Source organism: Dama dama, chromosome 23 (assembly GCF_033118175.1).
Source record: "Dama dama isolate Ldn47 chromosome 23, ASM3311817v1, whole genome shotgun sequence".
Taxonomy (NCBI): domain Eukaryota; kingdom Metazoa; phylum Chordata; class Mammalia; order Artiodactyla; family Cervidae; genus Dama; species Dama dama.
In genome coordinates, this window is record NC_083703.1 from 56,998,621 (window position 1) to 57,022,644 (window position 24,024).

At 52.4% G+C, this 24,024-nt stretch overlaps 1 protein-coding gene and 1 non-coding gene across 3 annotated transcripts in view; both read right to left on the reverse strand.

Annotated features, from left to right (window-relative positions):
• Positions 1-24,024, reverse strand: part of PHACTR3 (phosphatase and actin regulator 3) — a 206,153-nt gene that overhangs the window by 77,595 nt on the left and 104,534 nt on the right. For both annotated transcript variants that reach the window (XM_061125804.1, XM_061125803.1), the window contains exons 2-4: positions 10,908-11,069; positions 7,093-7,170; positions 822-1,004 (exon numbers count right to left, since the gene is read on the reverse strand). In XM_061125804.1, coding sequence (XP_060981787.1) covers positions 822-1,004; positions 7,093-7,170; positions 10,908-11,064 — 418 coding nt within the window. In that variant the 5' untranslated portion in view covers positions 11,065-11,069. The remainder of the gene's footprint in view (positions 1-821; positions 1,005-7,092; positions 7,171-10,907; positions 11,070-24,024) is intronic.
• On the reverse strand, positions 12,155-12,227 carry TRNAE-UUC (transfer RNA glutamic acid (anticodon UUC)). Its single transcript has one exon. It is a non-coding gene; the product is annotated as a tRNA-Glu (tRNA).

A 24,024-nucleotide genomic window follows, 5' to 3' on the forward strand; every position in this document is an offset into this window, starting at 1 on the left:
AACTAAGCTAAGTGGTTTCACTGTAGCAACCCCAAGAGGTGTGCGCAACATGACCCCATTTTCGGTTGACGACACAGGTTCAGAGAGGCTAAGTGACTCATCCACGGTCACACAGTGAGGAGTTCAGTCACATCTCAAACCCAGGTCAGGCTGATGTCAAAGACATTGCTCTCAAGTCTCTAGTTCTATACCTTTGGAGCTTCCCTGGTGGCTCAAAAGTAAAGAATCTGCCTGCAGTGCAGGAGACATGGGCTTGATCTCTGGGTAGGAAATAGCAACCCACTCCAGTATTCTTGCCTGGAGAATTCCATGGATAGAGGAGCCTGGTGCAGTACAGTGCATGGGGTCACAAAGAGTCAGACACGACTACAATTAAAACAACAACAAAAATCCTTGGATGAGTTACCTGTTTACCCCCTTTTCATCAACAAGTGAAAGGGGGCAACAGCATCAGTCATCTGGGTGTTCTTCCAGGATTCCACGTGCCAACATACGTGACAGCACTTAGAACGGTGTCATGCATACAAGCAGCCACGTGCGTTGGCTCTTGGGGTCACCAGCGTTACGATAAAAGTCAGTATTGGCTCTTGGGGTCATCAGCGTTACGATAAAGGTCAGTATTGGCTCTTGGGGTCTCCAGCGTTACGATAAAGGTCAGTAGCTGCTGTCACACTGACCACACCTCAAAGGAATGAACCAGGCCTGCTGCCTCTAAGGACAGCCTTCCACTAAGGCTGCTGCCCAGTGTGGGCCAGGATCCTTGTCTCACCCAGGTCAACAGCCATCCTCGGAGCAGCTCAACCCCAGGGTCCAGTCAATACCTGCATCGTCTGCCTGGTTATCCGAGGCCAGCGGCTCATCCAGGGAGGCCTGGTCTGTCCCTGTGGCCAAAGGGCTCCCCGGCGTGGCTTCCTCTGAAGGCAGCGGCTCCTGTCGGGGTGTGGAGGGTTCGCTCTGTGCGGCACGGGGCTCTCCGTCGGGACTGCATGCTTTGTTCTCAGCATCTGCAAGAATGTCAGCTGTCAGCCGGGCCTGACTCCCTTCCTACTGGCTCTCACTCACACAAAGTGACTTCCTGGAAGAACACCATCCCAGGCCTGGGGTGGTACCCTGCATTGCTCCCACACACCCTAGGAACTCTTCTCCATCTCCAGTCTCCCTAGGGCAGCACAGTGTCACAGCACACCTGCCCCAGCCTCTGCCTGCACCACGTCCAACCCACACCTGAGCCTCTGTGATGCCCCTGTCCCACCAGCCAAGGCTACCCAGACAGGTGATGACAAGCGCCGATTACTGTCCATCACCGAGGTGCTAGGTTGTTACCATCGTGGCTATAAATAACCTTCTACTTCAGCACCCCCATCCCACCACTTGGTCCCCAACACACAAATGCTTCTCGTTTGTCAGATCTGACATTGTGCCAACCCTGGAAATCTGCAGGTTAACAAGATAATCCTTACCCACCTCCCACAGGAGGCTTAAACTCTGGGCGGCCACACAGGGCATCACCAGCCCAGGAACCAGGCACAGCCCACGACTGAGCGGGAATCAGGGAGTCCTTGGTCTAGAGAGTGGCCATCCCAGGACGGAGGATACCAGACTCCTAGCAGGACACCTCAAGAAGGACCAGCACCGCCCCTTGCTTGGGGCTTAGCGGCTGGAATCCTTGAGGGTCTGGCCCTTGCCTGGCTGATTGCCCCTCTGGGGTCATATCTTAGTGTTGAGGGGTTCAATGCTCTGGAGCATAATGACTGATTGGTCCAGGTCACACAACCACACAGCGCAGGTCCAGGCTGGAGGCCCAGCCAGTCAATCATGGTCAGCTCTGAGACACAGCTCCCAGCCCTGGGCTTACAGCACCCACACAGCCCCTGCACACCCTAATCCCCACGGCTGGTTCACCCGGCCACCATGGGGCGGGGTGTCAGCGTAACCTGTGCACATCCACATGGCTGGCCTGCTCAGCACTATAGGGGCGCCAGCCTGGCTTGGAGAACACAGAGGCAGGGAGAGGAGAGATTTATTTCAGAGCTGGGGGTCCACTTCCCAAGTCAGGTGGCCCTGTCCCTCCCACTCCTCAAAGTGTCCAGGTGGGACAAAAAGTATAAGGTTGCCCTCTCCACCCATCCCACCCCACTGCCCCCAGTTCTTGTGCCCGGGCAGCAAATGGCTCCAGGCCTCAACTTCCACTTCTGTAGAATGGGGCTAATAACTCCTTGCTTCAGAGAGTCAGTGCAAGGATTCAGTGAATTAATGTCTACAACATGTCTGACATAAAGCAGACACCACGCATGTGTTTTCATTACACTCACTGCTGTTGTTGAAGAGGAAGAGGGAGAGGATGACAAGGGTGATGGTCTGGCCACTCGCCTGGGCCCCTCTGCCATGTGTTATCAACAACCTTCCTGAACAGGGCCCTCCCCAACCCAGGACCTGGGCCAGGCCCGTGATGAGACACCCTGGAGGGACATGTGCTTGTCATCACTGTTGTTCATCTGCTGCATGTCCTCTCAGAGGAGGCAGGTGGAGAGGGCAGAAAAGACAGAAGTCTGAAGATCTGGGGCCCGTAAGATGACATCTGTGCAGCCATGTCACCTGGCCAGGGGCAGGGTCTAGACCAGGTACTGGTGACCCCTTCCCAGAAAAGAGAAGTGACCAGTATTTCTATTTTAGACTTTCTGGACCATAGGCCACAAGATCCATACTTTTTTTATTTTTATGAGAATACTTTAAGTTTTAAACCATTTTAAGCTCAAGGGGCTTTACAAAAGCAGATCCTTGGCCAGATCTGACCAGCAGTCAACCAACCCCACCCCAGGAAAAGACCAAGACACAGGCCAAGAGAACTTGCCCAGTGGACACAATTAGAGGTCACCAAGCTCAGAACTACAGCGTCTTGGGCCCTCTCTCATGACTGGTTTACACACACTTGGCCCACAGCCGTGACAGTCCCTGCTACCAGCTTACCTGTCCGTTGGTGACACGTGACAGCCAGCACTGACTGAGGCTTTGCCGGACTGTAGGTACTCTGCTAGCACCACCTCACCTGAGCGTCATAGCCCCCCACCCCTTTAGGTCCTATATAGATGGGGACCCCAAATTTTAGAAGCGGTGGCTCATTTGCTGCTGGTGATGATCCCTGTTAATAATAAAGGCATCTCCATCCTCCTCATCAATAAAATGGTCAGAACACTGAACCTAAAAGAGACCCAAAGTCCCCACCCTCCACAGGGCTCAAGAAATGCTGCACCCCAACACACAGTTCTGGGGTTCCTCCACCTGCTTCTACGGCTTAGCAGGTTTGCACGACTCTTTTGGGCTGTGCTCAGAACTCCGGCTCATAATCATGTTCAATGAAAAGTTACAGTTCTCAAAATAGCCCGGGTGGCTGGGTCGTTGCTAAGCAACGCTGGGGGGTAGGGAAGCTGTGGGCAGCTGGTCCCCTGCTCCCCTCACTGTACGTCGGTGCTCTGTCCCCGCCAGGCCCTTCCAAGGGCGGCAGAGGGGAGCACGAGACGGGGTCATTCACAGAGCAGCCACAGAGAGAGAGGACGTGCCACAAACATACAACACGCACCGTGCAAGCACACGCATGCATGCACACACATACAGACAGACACTGCCCCCGGCATTCCTGCCAGACTTGACTTGTCACTGCCAACCGCCCCAAGGAGAGGGACCCCGTGGTCTCTTAGGTCACTTGAACACAGCACAGGGGTAACCACCATCTCATTCTCGGACCACTGATGCAGAATGAAAGTCCTTAAATTATTTAAGATAAAGCCAAGAGGACACACACAGGAGGATCAGGGAAAGTCACTCAGGAGCACACACAGCAACTGGCCAGAGAAGCGGGGGTACCCCTGTCCTTACTCAATGTGCTTGGACCGGGGAACCCCATGTGGGGCTGGGATGCTGGCCAGCCCTTGCCTGACACAGACACATCACCAGCCAAAGCAGTGAAAACAGAGTGAGGGAAAGGTCAGCTCCTCACTCCAGGCGGACCTGGTCCCATCTTGAGTCTCCTAGCAATGCCAACAGGGTCCTTCCTGGATCCGGCAGATTCTTAGAGCTTCAGGAACCGAGGCGAACTCAGAGGAGTTCATACAAAACACGTGTTCACAGTATCACAAAATAACACACCGCCCCCCTCACCAGGAGCGGGGAGGGCAAACCCACTCACTGGACATGGGCTCGTCTCGGGGATGCACGGGCACCCCTGCAGGCCCGTCCACAGCCAGCTCATGCTGCCATGATCCTGATTGCCTTGTGGGCAAACTCTGGGGCCAGGGGCATGTCCATGTACACATGAGTGCCCACCTGTGCAGGGCAGAGGACCTTCCTGGGTTTGCCTGGCCAAGGAGGTCCCAGTGAGAATTCCTGGGGCTGTGAAGGACTCCAGGCCACTCTGGGCCCCTGGGTGACTATCACAGGCTCACTTGGCCTCCCAGGTGCCCCCCAGTGTGAAGTCCAAGCTGGGGTAGGGGAGACTGGCCACAGGGGGGCACTCCTGGCTACAAAGTTCCTGGCTACCTACCGGCCCAGTTGGGCAGGTGGGGAGGGTAGGGTGGGGAAGGCCATCTTCTCAACTGTGTGGGGGGTGGATGGTTCACCTCGCAAGGCCACAGATTCTTATCAACCCAGCAGGAACTGTGCTGTCCCAACTGCAGGACAAATTAGGGACAGACCAGGCCTGACCAAGAGCTGGACCTCACCTGCAGTGGGTACAGGCATTTTCTGGACAAGTGCAGGACTGAAACAATCAGCCCAACAGGCATTTGCCCCAGGAGGCCGCAGCCAAACATTCTCAGGTCTCCTCTCATCACTGTGTGTTCATTACACAGTTGGCGCAGAGTTTAAGGGGTACGAGTGGGTACTGAGCCCACATCCCTGCCCCCTCCCTGACCCAGGTCCCTTCCTGGGGTAACCCTTGCTGCCCGACTTCTCACACGTGCCCCCCAACCAGTGACACACCCCGCCACCAGCAATGCCCCCCAGCAACACCCCAGGAGGCTCACCCTAGGCTCCGCCCACTCACCCTGTGGCTTCCTGGGACCCCCGTGGCCCCAGAGGAGCCTGTCACCCAGCCGCTCCTGGGGAGTCTTGTTCTCTTGGCTCTGTCCACGTTGGAGGAAGAGGCAGGAGGGCGCTAGGCCCTGTGAGACACCAGACTCTCTCCCTCTCTCCATTCCTGACCTCCCCGCTTCCCCACCCACCTTCTCTCAGCAGCTCCTTCTTGAGGTGCCTGCTCCCTTCCCCCATGGGGTCCTGCACGGGCTGCTCCATGGGGCTGGAAGATGCTCCCCAATTCCCTATCACTCTCCGTGTCTCGCCAGAGGCTGCACCAAAATTAGATCCAGCTGGGGAGGTTTATAAAGCAGGACGCCTAAGCCCCGCCCCCAGTGCCTTGGACAGCAGAGCCCCCAGGTGACCCTAATTGTAGCAAGTTCGAGAAGCACCTTTGGACCCTCCAGCATCAGCCCCGCTCACGTTCTCCATGAGCTCCGTGCCTCTCTGTCACCACACTCAGCTCAGCTGTGATTGTATGCTGACTTGTGGGATTATCTAATCTTTGTTTCCCGCCAGACTGTTGAGTTCTCTGGTAGCTCAAACAGTAAAGCATCCGCCTGCTAATGCAGGTAGACCCAGGTTTGATCCCTGGGTTAGGAAGATCCCCAGGAGGAGAACAAGAAAACCCACTCCAGTATTCTTGCTTGGAGAATCCCATGGACAGAGGAGACTGGCGGGCTACAGTCCATGGGGTCACAAAGAGTCAGACACGACTGTGCAACTGAACAACAGTAATAAAATTAAAACAGTCCGCATTTCCATCTCAGTGATGACATTATCCTAAATCTGAGACACAGACTAGACCATTTAACATCTGAAAGTCCCAGGACTTGATACCAACCCCCCCGCCTTTTTTCTTGTACCAGGCAAAGTTGGATTTTTAGCACTAATTTCCCATGTAGTTTTCCCTGAAAACAGTATCATTAAACCACTTTTCTTCTTAAATCCAAAGGAGAGGACATGAGGGCCCTGCCTGAAGCAGAGCATCTTATAAATCTGGATTCACTGACTCCATGGGCTCCCTTCCTACTTCCTGATGCCTGGGCCAAATCGCCAAGACACTAGGAATATCTGAGTGTCTTATCTTAGTATATATCTTCATATCTCATGGAAATAGGGATTCCATTTAGTCACATGTCCTTGGGGAACTAGCTCTGTAAGGCTGAGTTCCTTCAGTCAAGGGGGCAAGAACTTGGTTCAGCTCCAGAAACACTGGTAAACAGCAGTGAGGTTTTCTGAGACCCCCCCCCCCCACCCGCCTTTTCCCACTCTCGCCAAGCTTCAGGGAACTAGAAAGCAAGAAGCTTAAGGTCAAAATCCAAGTCCTATGCCTCACACCATCACCAAGGGAGGAAGATGGGGGATCTCAAGCATTCTGTAAATTAGTTGTGATGGTGATAAAACTGTGTGTTTCTCAAAGAAGCAAACACAGGCAACCACGCAGATGCCACACTGAGTACTGTCTCTGGACCAGAGACTGAACAGCATCGGGGCCCTCCCTCTGGCTGCGTGACCCAGGGCAGCCACCTCCCAGGTGCTCGCATTCCTCATCTGGAGACAGGGATAACACCACACCCAGTCCTGAGGATGCTGCGAGGACCAAAGGACAAAGGTGAAGCCAGCACAGCAGCGGGCATATAGTCGGCACTTAAAAAACAGCAGCTGCAGTCCTAGGCAGTCATGGGGAACAAAGACTCAACAAATCAAGGACTAAACTACGAACGTGAAGAGACAAAAGTCACCGCTACGACTCGAGAGGAATTGGCACAAACCACCCACACCCGGCTGGGGTGGGAAGCAATCCCTCATTCCCCAGGGCGAGTGGTTGACTCACACTCATGGCGGGGTCCTCAGAGGCGGGGGTTGAGCCATGGGTCCCGACTTGGAAAACTTCTCTAACCATGGAGGCCTCAATCCAGTGCAGCTGCCACCTCCGGACAACAGACTCCTGGGACACTCCACCCTGAGGGATTTGCTGGGCCCCCGTGAGACACCCAACTCTGTGTTCCCGGGCCCACTTACCTTGCTCCATCATCTCCAGCAGCCCCTTCTTGATGAGGTCCTCCCGGCCCTGCCTGCCGGCCATCTTCTTCTCCAAGGCTGCACGCAACACAAACATCAGGTGAGTCCCAGGCTGAGCATCTCAGGCCCCACCCTGAGCCCCGGCCAAGGCCACCTCCAGTTCAGGAAGACAGCAGCGAAGCAGCAGGTGACCGTGGGTCAGGGGGCTACAGGTGGGGGTGCGATCAGAACCCGAGCTCCCTCACCAAGCAGTGTGCTGATCATGTACCGGAAAGCCGGGCCTTGGGGAGGTAAATGAGTTCTGTTTAAGGCAGCGGTTTCCTGCCTTGTCTGAGAAGCGATGCCCGGAACACCACCCTCCTCTAAGTTCTCACTGGCCATTCCTTGGCTGAATTCGCCTTCACTTACCAACCCAGGGTCCTGTTCCCTCTCTGCCCTCGATGCTCTGGGGTGCATGTCTGTGGTTCTATACATCCTGGCCGCCCTTTTGTCTGTTCACAGATCAGCCTTCTGCACAACTGCCCCACTGGAGGCTCCTTCAAGAAGCCCAGGTTCACCCTTTCAAAGACTGTGCCAGTCAAATAGGAAGGAGGCAGGCTGGCCCCATTCCCCTCCACTGATTCTAATGTGCAGAAGGACCCTTGTCAATTTCTCCTTCAGAATAGCCCTTTGGCCCTTCTCCCAGAACAAAGCACTCCAGTAACTCGCCCCTGCCCCTCCCTCTCCCCTCCCAGGGGCCAAGCTCACTTGCTTGACGAGCTCCTTTTCCCCCTAACTGTCCAGAAACCAATCTGCCTACAGTAGAGTGCAATTCCCAAATACAAACCCATATCATTCCTCAGATCCTCTCTTTAAAAGATGCAAAGTGCTGGCTATGAGCCTGGGTCACCAGGGGCCCTGAGTCCCCTACATATGTGAGTGCTCAGCTCAATGCAGGTTACAATGCGGAAGAGAACTGCCATCTGACCAGTGAAGCTTAAAGTCTAGTGGCCGATGACAAACAGATGATGTCAAGGGTCATCGAATTTATTCAAAAATATTTACTGAGCACCTATTCTGTGCAGCCATGGGGGAGCAAGAGAGGCATGAGCTCTGCCTGTGGGCCAGCACTTTGGCACAGAGGACTCACATCTGTTACAAGCAGGCCAGTGGCATCAACCAGAACCAGACAGCCTGGGACAGGGCGTCCAGGGAGCCCCGGTGGCCTCCCTGAGGGCATTGACTCAGGTATGACTAGGAAAACCCCAAATGTATCACGACAAGACATTTGGGGCAAAGGGAACTTAATTTCCAAGCCAATTTCCAGGTGCCAGAAGCGTGGATAAAACTGAGTAATTGGGTTGCTATTTCCTTCTCCAGGGGATCTTCCTGACCCAGGGATGGAACCCAGGTCTCCTGCATTGCAGGCAGATTCTTTACAGCCTGCGTCACCGGGGAAGCCCCATGAACTCTGGCTTTGGGAGGTACAAGCAGAGAGGCTGCTGTCCAGCCCAAAACAGGGGCGAGCACAGCCAGAGTGGGGTCTCTGAATTGAGGGACCCCGTCGTCCGACCAGCACTGGGGGGGTGCTCACGGGAGGCTGACCTGGGTGCAGGACGTCACGTGTGCTGGCCTGTGAGTCCTCCCGATGTAGGAGGCAGAGCCAGGAGCAGGGTCCGTATCTCAGGGACTCTCACCCCCAGCAGATACAGGCTGCACTGCCTCTTCCAGACTTCAGGCTTCGGGAGCCACCTTCCTGGTGTCGCCCAATCCCCACTCTGGCCAAACTACTGTCTGCTTTGTTTTTTCCCTTTAAATCATCTTTATTTTTACTTCATCTCATCCTGGCCAAGGATGCCTGTGAAATCAGGGATTGGATACGCTGAAGTAAATAACATCCCACACTTTGGGGGGAGAGAATGGTTTAGAATAAATAAATGAGATGCAGTACTGTCTGCAGAATTCCAAATGCTTGATAAAGCACCCAGTGCTGGGGATGCCAGCCTGAAGGTGGGGGTGCTGCAGGTATTCACCTGGAGACCCTCAGGCCCCTGGCAGGGACCCCACAGTGCTCTGATAAGCTCACAGGTCACCTCCTGCAGCCCAGTGCCAAGTGAACTAGGGGCACAAGGTCCCAAGAGCACACAGCTCACCCTCCAATCCCACAGCTCAGAGAGCACCAGGGGCTCTCCGAGGTCACAGAGATCACCCTATTCCGGCCCCCTGAGCCTTTCACTGTTGCCCAACCTGGCGCATCTGCATGGCCGTTCCCACAGCTGCGATGCTCTTCCTTGCTTTTCTCCAGGGGCCAATTACACCTCAGCTCAGGGTCACCGCTTCACCTGGGTCTTCTCAGGCCACCCATCCCAAGGCCATGCCCACCCTACCCACCTACTCCCCAGCGCCTGCGCCGAGATCCTGACTGTCACGTGCTCATTCCCTTGCTTGTCTGTCTGTCTCCCGACGCCCCCCTTGGAGGAAAGCTCCAAGCAGGCAGTATCTAGTCCCCCTCTCTAACTCTCTGGCATATGGAGCCGCATCAGATTCATCGAATATCAGTGTTTGTTCTGCTTTCATTCTTGATGAGGAGAGCCTGTCAATCAAATTCTTGGGCAGTTAGAAACATAATCTTGTGAAACGCGTACACAGTGTGAATGGAGGACTCGCTGCTGCTATTAGGAGCCCCCCACTCCTCACAAGTGGCTTTGCTGCCGCCGTGCACTGAGCACTGGAGTCTGCGCCACTTCAAGGCTGGGACCCCCGGGGACCGTCAGAGGCAGCAGCCCGAGGAGGGCACTTCTCAGTCAGGTCCCCGGGGCCCAGGACTAATTCCACGCCAGTGCCTCCCTCGCTAATTGTTTCCAGCCGCAGCTAACAGGGCCTGTGGGAGCTGAGAGTCTCTCTCCCCGCCGGGTTTGCCTCTCAGGGCACCGACCTCCCCTTCACCCAGGACACCAGGCACCCACCCTGGCACCCAGGAGCCAGACCTGAGCCTGGCTGCCCCAGGACCTGCCGCTGCTCGGCCCTGGAGGCGGCTGCCCGTCTCATCCCACCTCCCACCCTGATTCCGCAGGAGCACGGGCGATGGGGTGGTTCTGAGCATTTGGTTAGAAACATGCTGTGTCACTTTTACCCTGACAGTTCTGTCATTGTCACCAAATCTATCCCATGGGTCTGGCTCACAGCTGGGGCAGGGCCAAAGTTACAACCTCTTGTTACCCAACTTCCCACAGAGCTGAAGGTGACTGAGGGGGGCTTCTAGAACCCCCAGTGGGTGGGATGCCCAGATATGAAGTCTCTTCAGGAAGAGCTTAGGAGCCAGTGAGTGGCAGGCCATCTTCTGTAGGAGCCTTGAGGCATCACAGCCAAACTGATGGCCTTCACCATCTGAATCACCGGGGGGACTCTTGGGGTCAGTGGTTGTCTCCAGGACCCGAGCTGTCAAAGTGAGTGTTCTGGTGCAGAAGGGAGGGCGGTTCATACTCAGGTGTGGTCAGTCAGGAGAGATGGTTACCAGCTGGGTCTCGCCCCAGACTGGCCCTGCACCAACCCCCAGTCTGTATTCTTAACTAGGTCAAGGGGGTCATGTGTGCCCCTTGGGGTCTGGGTGGTGCTTGGGCTATGGGTGTGCCTGGGGCTGATGCCGCACCCCCAGCCAGGGACCTGGAGGGACCAGAGGAGGAAGGGACCCACAGGAGGCCGAACAGCTCCTGTCATAGAGGCCACAGAGCACAACCCGCCCCTCCCAACATCTGCAAAAGAAAGCGAGGTGATAGTGACATCAGGCCTCCGCCCCCCCACCTACCCCCCAACCTCTCTCCCACACCCACACTCACCTGACGTGGTCTGCTTCAGTTTTTCATTTTTCTTTTTCCTCCATTTCCAGGGTTTGAAGATTCTGCCCAGGGTGGCCAGCTTGCTGTTCCTCCTCACGGGGGGAGTTCGAATCCCTGAGACCAGATATTCGGAGCGCACTGGGGGGGTTTGGTCCATCTCATCTGGAAGGAGAAAACCCAGAGAGGGGTCAGTGGTGACCAAGCCCACACAACGCCCTGGGACCACAGTGATCCTCCAAAGCCTGGGGCTCAAGAGGATGGTCCAGGCGATGGACACACTCTCATCTTCCATCGTGTACCAGCCCACATTCAAGGGCACACCCAATAGGTTAATTCACCTCTTGCTTCCTGTGAGAAGGAGCTGGGAGCCTACGTTTTTCCAGAACCAAGAAACCCCAGAGACCTGAAGATGCAAGAAGAGCAGGGCTGGAATGAGCGAGTACCAGGCCAGAGGAGACCGCCAGCAGTCAGAGGGGCCAGGGCCTGGGGCAGGCTGGTCATCACCAGACCCAGATGCCCCATATGACAGGCCCCCTGGCCAGCAGCCTCCAGAGAAACCCCCAAGGTTTGACTTCCCAAGGGCATTTCTCATCAGCAACCCAAGCCACTCAGCCCCCTGAGCTTCCGTGTCCACATCTGGAAAACAATGGTCATCCCTCATACCTAGGGTGGAGAGGAAGTTTCCGTGTGACCATAAGATGGCCATGAAGTCTGGAGACATATGGAAGCACACGAAATACACAGTTTATTGATAGCATGTTACAATCCATGTAAGGTACTATTATTTGTGTTTTGAAACTGTAGACACTCTGATTAACATGGCACACCAGCATGGGGGACTTTCGGCATAAATTTTCAAGATATAATTTATATTATATAAGCAATATAATATTTCTTATGGAGTGAAAGTCACTGCTTGTTCAGGGCTAGATGTTATGGTATTTTATTCCCACATTAAAACTATGAAGTGGAGACTGTTATTACACCCATTTTACAGATGGGCACACTGAGGCTGTCAGAGCAACAGAATTCTGGTCTCAGGCAGTCTGACTCCAGAAACCTCTCTCATATTGCTAAGCTGCTTCTAGGTTGATGATACAAATTTATTGCCCAGAGCAGGAACCAAATGGATGGAAGGATGGAACACAACAAGAGACATAAACCAAGATGGTCCCAGCCAACCACTCTCTCTAGCTGTCCCCGCATCCTCCCCCCCGCACACAGCCAAGGGGGATATGGAATTTTAGTTCCCTGATCAGGAATAGAACCCGTGCCCCCTGCAGTGAAAGTGCAGAGTCTTAACCACTGGACCACCAGGGAAGTCCCCCTCCAGCTGTTATTAATCGAATGTTAAATATATACTGGGGACTGGCTCCACAAAGCAATCCCATGTGGACAGACAGTCCAGGGGTGTCTTATTTGAGAACTTCTGCCCGCAAACTCAGCAAACCAGCCAGACTCCTAAGCCAATGCCATCCTCCATCTTGTGTTCACCTAAGACCCCAGGGCCAAACATCCACGAGGGGCCCAGGGCTTTTGGGTCAGGGAATAAGTGAGTCAGGGCAGTCCAAGGACTGGTCACGGATCCCCAGCTCCACGCTCCAGGCGTGCAGGTTGCAGACGGCCCTTCTTTCCCCAGAGGAGGTTTATTCCATGTTACATCCTCTCCCTTCCTTCCTCCGCCCACGGACGCCAGATGGGAGCAGAACGGCCAGAACCACGTGGCCCCAGGAAAGCTGACTGTCCTGAAGGCATTATTGACACAAAGGGGAAAGAATTGGCCAGGTCTCCCCAAGGTTCTGGGCTGGTTTGAAGATAAAGACAAAGATCCCCAGAGATGTACATGGGGATGGGGAAGAATTGCCATCACCTTGTTTACATTAATGCCTCTTCTCACTCCACAAAGGATGTGTGGCCATTACATAAACACACGCCCAACAAGATACAATGAGTGAGGAAATCCGAAAGAAAAGGAGTATGGACAGGGCCACCGCATCAAGGATTAGACACCACGTGTCACTCAGAGCTTCCTAGCAGCCAAAGCAAAAAGGAACAGCCCAGAGAATAAACCACAAATCAGACCCCAAACCTCACTCTGTCTGCACCTGAATAGCTGGACTTCAACCCAGGTCACCAGCATCTCCATCCCAGAAGCCCACTTACTAAGTCATTTCAGTCGTGTCTGATTCTTTATGATCCATGGACTATAGTCCACCAGGCTTCTCTGTCCATGGGATTTCCTAGGCAAGAATACTGGAGTGAGTTGACATTTCCTTCTCCAGGAGATCTTCCCAATCCAAAGATTGAACCCATGTCTCCTGCATTGGCAGGTGGATTCCAACTGCTAAGAAACATACAGTGCAGTGGTGGCTCGAGAAGTTTGCAAAGGAGATGAGAGCCTTGAAGATGAGGAGCACAGTGGCTGCCACTGGAAGTTGACAACAACCAGTTGAGAAGATCATCGAAGCTGATCCTCTTCCAACTAGACAAGAAGTTGCCGAATGTCAACCATTCTAACAAAAGCCCATACGAGTCTTCAAATTGCTGTCCCCTGTGAACACCGGCAATGAAACTCTGCCCATATCACTTTCCTGCTTACTCCCCGTGACCTCTCTTCTCACTTAGGACAAAACTACCAAGCCTGCAAAGGGTTCTGAGGTCTGCTCCTGACCACGCCCACCTCACTCCTGCCCACTGGCCCCCCTTTCCCATTTTATCATCATCACCCTATGCATTAGTGTCTATGGCACTTATAGAAACCAGAATGTCACAGGTGTTAGGATGCAGGTGCCAGAACCAGGCATTAGGGCTCACTCACTCAGCTCTGTCACTCACTCCCTGGGGCTGAGGGGCTCACACCAACCTCCTTCTCCCCTCTGCATCCTTACCTTTGCCATGGCCTTGCTGGGGGAACAGGGAACAGGGGACTTCCCAAGTCCTCATCTGCTTTGCTTGAACCCATGAGAGGCAGGCAGAAGGACAGCGCAGCCCCTTCCCCATCGCCCCCTCCCCTCTCCCTCCACCATCACCACCATCACTATTTTAATCTATGGTCTCCTTGCTCCCCCACCTCACCTCTGCCCCCTAGTGGCTTGGGCAGGTACTGTGGTTCCCACCTCACTTTGGACACACCTGGGTCCTCACAGTACAGTCTGGGACACAGGCAGCCTGTGATCACTGAGCAGACTTCACTCCACACTCCTCTTGAGAGAACTCACTCATTCATTTATTCAACAAAAACCTACTGACACCAGGCATGTGTCGGGAACTGCACCAGGAGGAGGAGGTACAGAGGTGAACAGAAAGGATCTCTGCCTTCGTGGGGCTTCTACCACCTGCAGGATGAACAACAGGTGTGGCTATTAAGAAACCAGGCCTGTTCGCCAACTTGCTCCCTGCTGCTTTCCTCTCCTGATTTTTCCCCATCACATTTATCACCTGAAGTATGGGCTTTCCTGATGACTCAGCTGGTAAAGAATCCTCCTGCAATACAGGAGATACAGGAGGCATGGGTTCGATCCTGGGTTGGGACCATCCCCTGGGGAGGACATGGAAACCCTTTCCAGTATTCTTGACTGGAGAATTCCATGGACAGAGGAATCTGGCAGGCTACAGTCCATGGGATCGCAAAGATTCAGACATGAGTGAGTGACTAAGCGCACACACACATGTGTGTGTATGTGCCTGCATGCACACACACACACACACACCCCTGCACAATTACTTGTTCGCCTGCTGCTCACAGTCACCTCCCTAATTGGAAGGCAGGGTCTGCCTTTGACATCTGGTTTGCAGCCAAACCCCTGGTGTCCAGAACACATGAGGCAAGAACCTACGTGCTGAAGGTGATCTTTCCAGACACGAGGATGGATTGACAGAACCCAGCACCTTCTCAGGGAGCTGGGGAAATGTGGGGGTGACTGTAAACAGCCGGTTATGAAAGGCTGCTCTGAGTGGGGCTATTGGAGCAAAAGCCTGGAGGAGAGGGAGGCAGCAGTGTAGACGGGAGTGGGGCAGGGAAGAGGGTCCCAGGCAGAGGAGGAGTGAGCTCAAGGGCTTGGAGGAAGAGCACAGTGGGGGAGGGCTGTGGATGGCCTGGGGAGGCAGGCGGAGGCTTGAACTTGATTCAAAACCCAGCAGGTGTGGTACATATACACCATGGAATATTACTCAGCCATTAAAAAGAATTCATTTGAACCAGTCCTAATGAGATGGATGAAGCTGGAGCCCCTTATACAGAGTGAAGTAAGCCAGAAAGATAAAGAACATTACAGCATACTAACACATATATATGGAATTTAGAAAGATGGTAACGATAACCCTATATGCAAAACAGAAAAAGAGACACAGAAATACAGAACAGACTTTTGAACTCTGTGGGAGAATGTGAGGGTGGGATATTTCAAAAGAACAGCATGTATACTATCTATGGTGAAACAGATCACCAGCCCAGGTGGGATGCATGAGACAAGTGCTCCGGCCTGGTGCACTGGGAAGACCCAGAGGAATCGGGTGGAGAGGGAGGTGGGAGCGGGGATTGGGATGGGGAATACGTGTAAATCCATGGCTGATTCATATCAGTATATGACAAAACCCACTGAAATGTTATGAAGTAATTAGCCTCCAACTAATAAAAAAAAAAAAAAAAAAAAAAACCCAGCAGGAGCCTCTGGGGTTCTTCAGCTCAAACAACTGGATTTGTTCATTTATCAAATATCCAATGTGTGTGACGAGGAAGACACCTCAGTCTGAGGGACTCCCTGTGATGGTGGGGGTGGGGGGGTGTCCTGCTGTCGTGGGAGGAGTAAAGACCCCTGAGCCCTGGTGGGGAACCCCTCCAGAGGTCTGAAGGCTGTGCCTCCACCGCCCTCTGTCCCTGCCTGCCCCCAGGTGAGGACTAGGCCAGGTGAGGGCTGTGGCTTACAATCCAAGGTCAGAAACTTCAGAAGAGATGCACAGTCAGCAAAGGAACCGCTTACAAGCCACCTGAGGGCATGCATGTGTCACTGATGGCCTGTCTGGAGGTCTGAGTGAGCAAAAGTGGGGTGGTCCTCCCAGGCACCGCGTGGCCCACTCACACTGGCAGGTGGCAGTGAATTTTGGCAAGTGTGTATCTAGGACAGAGGGTGTGCATATGTGTGAGCCTTTGTGGGTGGGCACATGCGCACCCGTACACGTGTGTCGCATAGAGAAGAGAGGCTGAGGGGACTGCCGCCCCCCTCCCCAGCCCCTGAATTTGCTCAGCATCCCTGGAGTTGCTGGGGAGTCTCCTTCCCACATCGGAGAGGATTCCTGGAGGTGCAGACACATCAGTAGCCTCTGAATGGTGCAGTGGCACTCAGTTCCAGGGGCATCTCTGCCACCTGCGAGGCATTAGCAGTTAATTAATGAAAACTGTTTTCTCCACATCTGCTGAGGAAGTACAGCCTGCAGCGACAGGGCAGGCAGGAGGGGGGCCTCGCAGGCTCCCACATGATGGATGGGGCAGGCGCCCTGCCCTGGAGCTGAAGGGGCCAGCCCCAGTCCCTCCCTTCTCTGGTCCCTTGGACCAGTGGTCCACACCATTTTTGGCACCAGGGACCGGCTTCATGGAAGACAATTTTCCCACGGACCAGTGTAGGGGTGCAGAGGATGGTTTCGGGATGATTCAAGCACATTACGTTTATTGAACAGGAGGCAGAGCTCAGGCAGTAATGCAAGTGATGGGGAGTGGCTATAAATAAAGATGAAGCTTCTCTCATTCACCTGCCACTCACCTCCTGCTGTGAGGCCCAGTTCCTAACAGGCCATGAAGCAGTAAGGGTCTGTGGCTCCCAGGTTGGGGACCCCTGACTTAGACAACTCCAATCCTCTCCGGGTTCCCTCTGAGGCTCACAGCAGGGGAGGCGCTTGTCCCCCAGGACTCAATGCCCATCTACCCCCATTGGTAGACCCCACAAACCTACAAGTCAGGAACTGCTAGAACAAGGCAGTGAAGGATACCAATTCCATGGTCAAGGAGGTCACTGAGCTTATGGGTTAATTTCCATGTCTGTCTCAGGCTCAGCTCCTTTATTCCTAATATTCCCTTCCATCCTAGCTCTGATCACAGTCAGATCTCATCTTGGGATGTGCTATTTATTGTTATCATCTATCTTTCCCATCAGAACAAATATAAGCTTTATGAGAATAGGAACTGTGACCATCTTGTTCATCACAGGTCCCTGGCATCTTCACAGGCAACTGGCACCCAGGAGGTGCTCAAATAAACACCTGCTTGATCTGTGAATCTGGGAAGCAGAGCTGCCGGGGCTGGAGCCCCCGTCCTCCTAACTGCAAAGTCCTCCTCTTAGTGACATCAGGCATTTCGGCTTCCTTGTCTTCTATCCACTGACCTGTCCCTGTCCCCTTCCACGTCACCAGGTCACCTTCCCCAAAACACCCTGGGAGGGAAGCCCCCCTCACTGATCACCAGGGGCCACGTGCTGAGCTACTGGCCTCACAGGGAAAACAGGCCCCATCTGTATCAGACAATACTGAAACACAACTTTTTGCTTGTTTCATTTGTTCATTCATGAATTCATTTATCAAGCGTCAGCTGAGGCCTGCTGTGCGCCAGGGCTGCTGTGAGTTTGAGACAGAGCTGTAAACACAACTGACACATGGTTTTGCTCTGCATGAACCTCACCTGCTTACAGAGGAGGAAGAGAAGCAAGGACACGGTGACTTCAGGGTGTGATACGAGCTATGAAAGAAGCAAACAAGAAATGGGGATGTGGGTCAACCGCACGGCCTCTGCTTCTTCAGTGAGTCCTTCCCTTCCCCAAAGAATCCGTCTGGCAATATGCAGTGCCCATGTTATGTAAACAAAGCACTGTGCCAGGCGTGAGGTGAAATAGAGAGATGCTGGACACTCCCCTGCCCTGATGGACTCACTGACTATGCAGGAAATCAAGATGCACAGAATCACCAAGACGGAAACTTACAACTGCAGAGGAAGCAACTCTTCCTGCCTGGACTGGGAAAACTCTGAGAAGGCTACCAGGAGTGGGGGTGACATTGGAGTTGGGCCTTGGAGGTTAACTAGGAGTTGAATAAAAGGTGCACACCCATAAAAGCATGGTCGTATGTGGTGTCTGGTGGATAACAAAGAATGCGAGGGAGTAAGATCTGACACCTCCAGTCTCTGAGGCTCAGATGCCCCATAAAATCTCCACATATAAAATTGGGGTCCACACAGAGATTCCATCTGTCTATGGTGCCAACTCATGACCAACACACACCCACAAATACACAGACACAAAATTATCATCATTATCATCACCACTGACTATCAATAATAGGAAAAGATAATCTCGAAGTAAGAAAATAGTCTTTCTTACTGCTATATCAATAAATACATGGATAAATGAAAAAATACCAAGTGTTGTCCTTAGTGTTTTTAATTTGCTGGCATGGGTCTGAGTACATGAACCTGAAAACCCTTAGGCTAGAGCTCTCCATTTCTGGATGGAGAGGATGGAGGGGTTCAGCCAAGAAGAGCCATGTGTGGCCAGGATGGAGCCTTGAGGGCATGAGAATCACTTAGGGATCTGGTTTGAGACCAGTCCCATGGAAAGGCTCCAGAGAACATCAGTGTGGACAGCAGCTTCAGGGAACAAGGCTGAAGGCCAGGAGGCCCACTGAGAGAGGCCAGGTGGGTGAGGGCCATGGGACAGCAGGGAAAAGGGGGGTGGTCCAGGGATATCAGTGCAGCAGAGTCTTCACCAGATCTTGGTGAGAAAACAAGGGGCCAGTAACACAGGCAGAAGACTCAGAAAACCAAGGTTTGTTTTGTCATCACTGTCATCAGCAACAGCAGCATCTGTTGGGCACCTCCTGCGTGACAAACTGTGTTCTGAGCACCTGACAAGGATCAGCTCATTCTGTTCCCATCAAGACCCGAGGAGGCAGGTCGCTATCTTCATCACTCACATTATGGTAAAGAAAATGGAAGCAGGGATGAGAAACAGCTTTCCCAGGTCACGCGGCTAAAGTGACAGAGTGGGCTTGAAAATCAGGACACCTGCTCTGAAAGCCCTCGTCCTAACCCCAACGTCAGACCACATGGAGCAGATGATAACAGCGCTGTTACCTGGGATACGGGATGAAGGAGGAGAAGCGGGGCTGGAGCAAAGAGCATCATTAAAGCAATGTACACGAAAATCATTGCATTTAGGGTGTAAAGACCAATAACTTGTGTCCAGGCTGCAAGAGATGTGGCTTTACAGTTGCTGTCTATTAAGAAAGTGCTGGGTGCTTTCATAGACCCACCATCTGGATGGCTCTGAAGGTCCAAAGCCAAATTCATGAGATGGATTTGAAGTTGCCCCAATATAGAACTAGTCTTGGTTTGACCTTCTCCCGTCCTCCTGGAGTTCGATCCAGAGCCTCTGCTTCTGGAGTTCAACCCAAGTTCTGGAGTATCGATCCAAGAGCAGGATATGTTGGGGAGGGGTACTGATAAACCCAAGAAGAATTGGGCCACATGTGGACAGCTTCCAGGGAGCAGTGAGACCACATCCCCAGGGTGACACTGCTCAGAATGCAGGAAGGAGCTGGTTGCTGAGTGGGGCAGGGGAGCAGGGCTTAGGAAGAAGAATGAATTTATTTAAAGTGGGGCGGGGGGGAGTGGGAGAGGAAAGAATTCCTGAAGGCCTGTGGCTCTATGCCCAGCAACTCTGCGGACGTTTCTCTACAGTTCTGCAAGTGTATCCATCAGAACTTGTCAACAGTGACAGCCCCCTGCGATGGAAATACTTCCGCCTTCCAGCTGGGAGGGAACAGGGGCCCCCAGAGCAGGTGCCCAGCACAGCAGTGGGTGCAGGAGTAAATGAATGAAGAAGAGAATGAATGAATGAGAAACGGATCCTGGAATACAGGAACTGCAATGGAATCGGAATGCAGGTCGACGGTACTTAACAAGACCTGAGCACCTCTGTGCCCTTTTGCGACGGCAGGTAATTGTAATTCTTGAGCAACTTCCCGGCCGCATGCTGGCCCACCATTTTTCCTGGCTGCCACCTAAGCAGACGGCACCTCCTTTCTCTCCCTCCCTCATTAGTCGAGGTGCTAAGGAACATACAGAAGGAAACACAAGGCCCTGGCTGAGCTTAGAGTGAATAACCGGTCCCTGGAATACTGCAAGTTGAACAAATGCTTCATCATAGAAGAACACATCTTGGCACGCTCAAAGGAAGGCCATCAAACTCTTCTGGGTGTTCAATCCAAAGAAACAACCCCAGGAGGTGGGGACATCTTCTGCTCCATTTTAGGTTTAGGAAGCAGAGGCTATGAGAGGCCCGTGTGGAAAGTCACATAACAGGGAAGTGGTGGGTCTGGCACCGGATGGCAGATTCTCTGACCCAAGCTCCACATCTGGGCATGACACTGCGTTGCCCAAAGCATCTCCCATGGAACCCTAGCAGTGGCAAGGCTTTGTGAATGAAGACACTTGGGAAAACACTATCTACACTAAAAGTCTTGCCTGAAGAGCCCACCACATACCATCATAGTAAAGGCTCTGAGAAGTCCTGCAATAAACAGTCTCATTCAGCCACTTGGCCAGCTTCTCCTAAACAGAAGGACCAGCCAACCCCTATTTGCACCTTGCTGCCCAGACAGTGACAACCACACAAACTGTCAAATGGAGCTTGAGCAATAAACCTGAGATTAAGCCCCTTGAATGTATTCTGCTAAGTAGTGCTAATGACAATTTATTTAGGGAGTTTAAAAGCCTTTTCCCCAATATCTGTTCCCAAAGGTAACAGGATTCACTAAAGTCTTAGCAGAGGTGTCTCTAAATTTCCCAAGTCTCTAAGCCTCTTCCAGCTATCTCAGGCCCCCTGCACAGAAATGATGCTGAAATTAATTCTAGATAAATGGGCATCATTCATGCCTCTGACACCAGTGGAAAAATCAAGACCTTATTAAAGTGGCTTCTTTTTTTCCCTCATATGCATCGTGGAAAAAACAGCACATCTAGCTAGAAAGCCCATCTGTTTAGCATCAACTCCATAATTCTGCCAATGGTGGCGGGTGTCTGCCAGACATATGGCCAATTCTCCAAGTGAAATCAGCTCAAATCTGTAAATCAAGTGGATCCAAAAAGGCTCCACAGAGCTTAGAACCAGGAGTTGAAACATGAAGATGACAGGGTCACACAAGGGAAAAGGTGGGATCTGGAAAATCAGCTTTGTTGTCATTGGGCTTAGAAGGATGCTGCACATGAGCAAACGCTCATAAAAATGATTCTGCAAGAAGCCCAGAGACTTTGCAAAGCCTAAAAGCTGGTTTTAGAGGCATCCTCTTAAAGATCCTATTTTACAGAGTGGAGACAAATGAGTGTTTCAGAAAGAAGACATAAACAGTGAAATAAGACATCAGGAGAGTTTAGCATCACAGGATAAATTTAGACAAAAAACATCGCCCAGCATCTTCAAAAGCCCAAGTTCTAACTCTGACTGTCCAACCTCAAATGCAAGATGAAATTCTTAAATAATGTCAGTCAATGCTTAAGGATATATAAATGTTAATTTTAAAATATGCATACTTTAGCATTTTTCACAGGAACCAAACAATTTATAAATTCTGGGAAGATTCTGAACCAACAGATATGTATTTAGATAGTGTTTTCCAGACTCAATTTTGCCTAGGTCAAGGATGGGAAAATGTGTTCTGAAAAAGGCCAGATGGTAAGTATCTTAGGCTCTGAGGGCCGGACAACCTGTCACAATGACTCAACTCCTCTGCTGCAGCATGAAAACATCAGGAGATGCTTGTAAATTAATAGGTGTGGCTATATTTAAATAAAACTTTATTTGCAAAAGCTGGTGACAGGAGGATTTGGTCCATGGGCTGTTGCTTGCCAACTGCTGCCTTAAATGGTCCCTTTGAAAAGGTCTTCAGGGGAAAAGTACTACAGGACACTCCTGTAGTAAAAGAAAAAGAGAGAAAAGGAACATTTTCTGATCTGAGCCTTTACCTACTAGCCCACTCCTAACCTCCAGGCTCCAGGCCAGCATCACTCTGCCCACCTAACTATGCAGCCTCCTCCCTGGTTCCCAGGCATCCACTAATCCTGCTCCCCTAAGCAAACAGGCCTTTGCATCACTTCCCTGCTTAATGTCATAGCAGCTTCTAGAATGAAATACACAACCTCAGCTATGATCCCAGAGTCCTGGCCTCTGCTTATTTCACATCATGCCATGCCCCACTATGCTCTACTTCTGTCCCTTTCTGCTCCTCCCACCAGAGGGCTGCCTCCCAAGCCAATCACTCTAACAGTAACACTTTTCCCTGAAAAACTCCTACTCATTCCACAAGGCCCCATCGTCTATGCTCACCTGTTAGGTTTTCTGTTGTTTTTTCTACCGTAGTCTTCAACACAATTTATAACTAGCTATTGATTTCATGTTCATTAGTTTAATGTCCATCTTGGCTATTTGACCATGAGGGCATGTAAAGGAATCCAAGCTTGTACTGTTCTCTGCACCAAAGCCCCGTAAATCAAGAGACAAGTTGTTGGGGTAAGAAATTTCAGAAAGCTGACAAACCAAGAAGATGGTGGACTTGTGTGCCAAAGAGCCACCTCGCCTGAGCTGGACTTCAGGCTTCTTTTTATACTTAAAGGGGAGGGAGTAAAGTCAAGCATTTTCTGGTTCCCATCAGTCTCTGGAGGGAAATATGCTAATTTCTTCCTTCCTGCAGTTACTCACAGGTAGGTCTAGTCAGGAGGTTTCCTAGGAGCAAAAGGCATTTAGCCTAATGCTCATTATCTGGCAGGCAGGGTTTCCAGAGATGGGCCATTATGCATCATTTTAAGCTTATAGGCAGCATCCCTTTAGTGATGAACTTGTAACAGAATACAAAGATTCTTCACTATTACAAGCAGAGACCAAGTGTGTCCTGTATAATTGCCTCCCTATGTCCCAAACAGTCCAGGTGGGTCCAGCAGGTACTTGAGAGAAGCTGAAGACTTCTTTCTGTGCTCAAGTTCATAGCCCTTGCCCACGGGGACCTGTCCAGGAACATCTGAAGGCTATAATCCTACCAGAATGAGGCGTGGTTCTCAGGATTTACCAAGTAGAGTTCCCTGGCAAAGCTGATGAGGTTTCCTGCTAAACTGTTAATGTTTCTGCAGCTGCTTACCGAGAACTTTCACCCAAGAGACAACAATGTGATGCTTGAACACCTACAAGTGTCTGCATGCGTGTTGTCGCCAGGGCCCCTGCTTCTCCCTGGGTCCTGGTGACTGTCACGGAAGCAACAGAGCGAGAGGGAGACAACAGGCAAGCCGGCAGCTATACCACGCATGCTTTCCGGGAACAAACATCAGCTGGTGATGGGCCAGTCCCGGAAACCTGCCCCTGCAGGTGACATCTGTCTGCCCAGACCGTCCCTAAGGGCTTCCCGCTGCTGTTGGACGACAGCCCCCTTTGGCACCCCCAGCAAGGGCTAGCCCCGGTGGCCCCACTTGCAGCCACCGTTCCCTGACATTCTGGGCCACCAGAGAGTCACTCTGGGTGGGGGCTGCAGCCAGTTCTGTCCACTCCCCACCATACCCGCACTGGACGGACCCACTCACACTACAATCCACTTTCCTGAGCGTCTGCTCCATACCCGAGACCCAGCCCTGCCCGTCCACTCCCAGGGGCTAGAGGTGAGGGAGGGGACAGTCATGTAAGTAGACAATTAGGACAGTGGGCTTTACCACTCCACCCTCCCCTGCCACCCACCCCAGTCCTGGTCAACCCCATCACTCCCAGGTTCCTGCAATGTCCTCCCTGGGTCATGTTCCCTGACTCCCATTTCTCCCTGCCTAAACCCCTCGCATGGCTTCCATTTGTGACTGGAATAAAATCCCACATGGTTCCTCATGCCCCATGACCCCTCCCCTCACCACCAGCTCTGGCCCTGGGGGTCATCAGCTTCCCCTCGCTCCTTCCCACCTCCAGAACCCTGCGCTTGGCGGCCCTTGGAGGACCCCTCTCCCTCCCACCTTTACAAAGAGCTGCCTCCTTCTGATCTCCCAGGTCTTGGTACCATGGTCTCCTCTGTGTGGAGGTACATTGAGCCTTGGCAAGACCAAGCGCAGGCC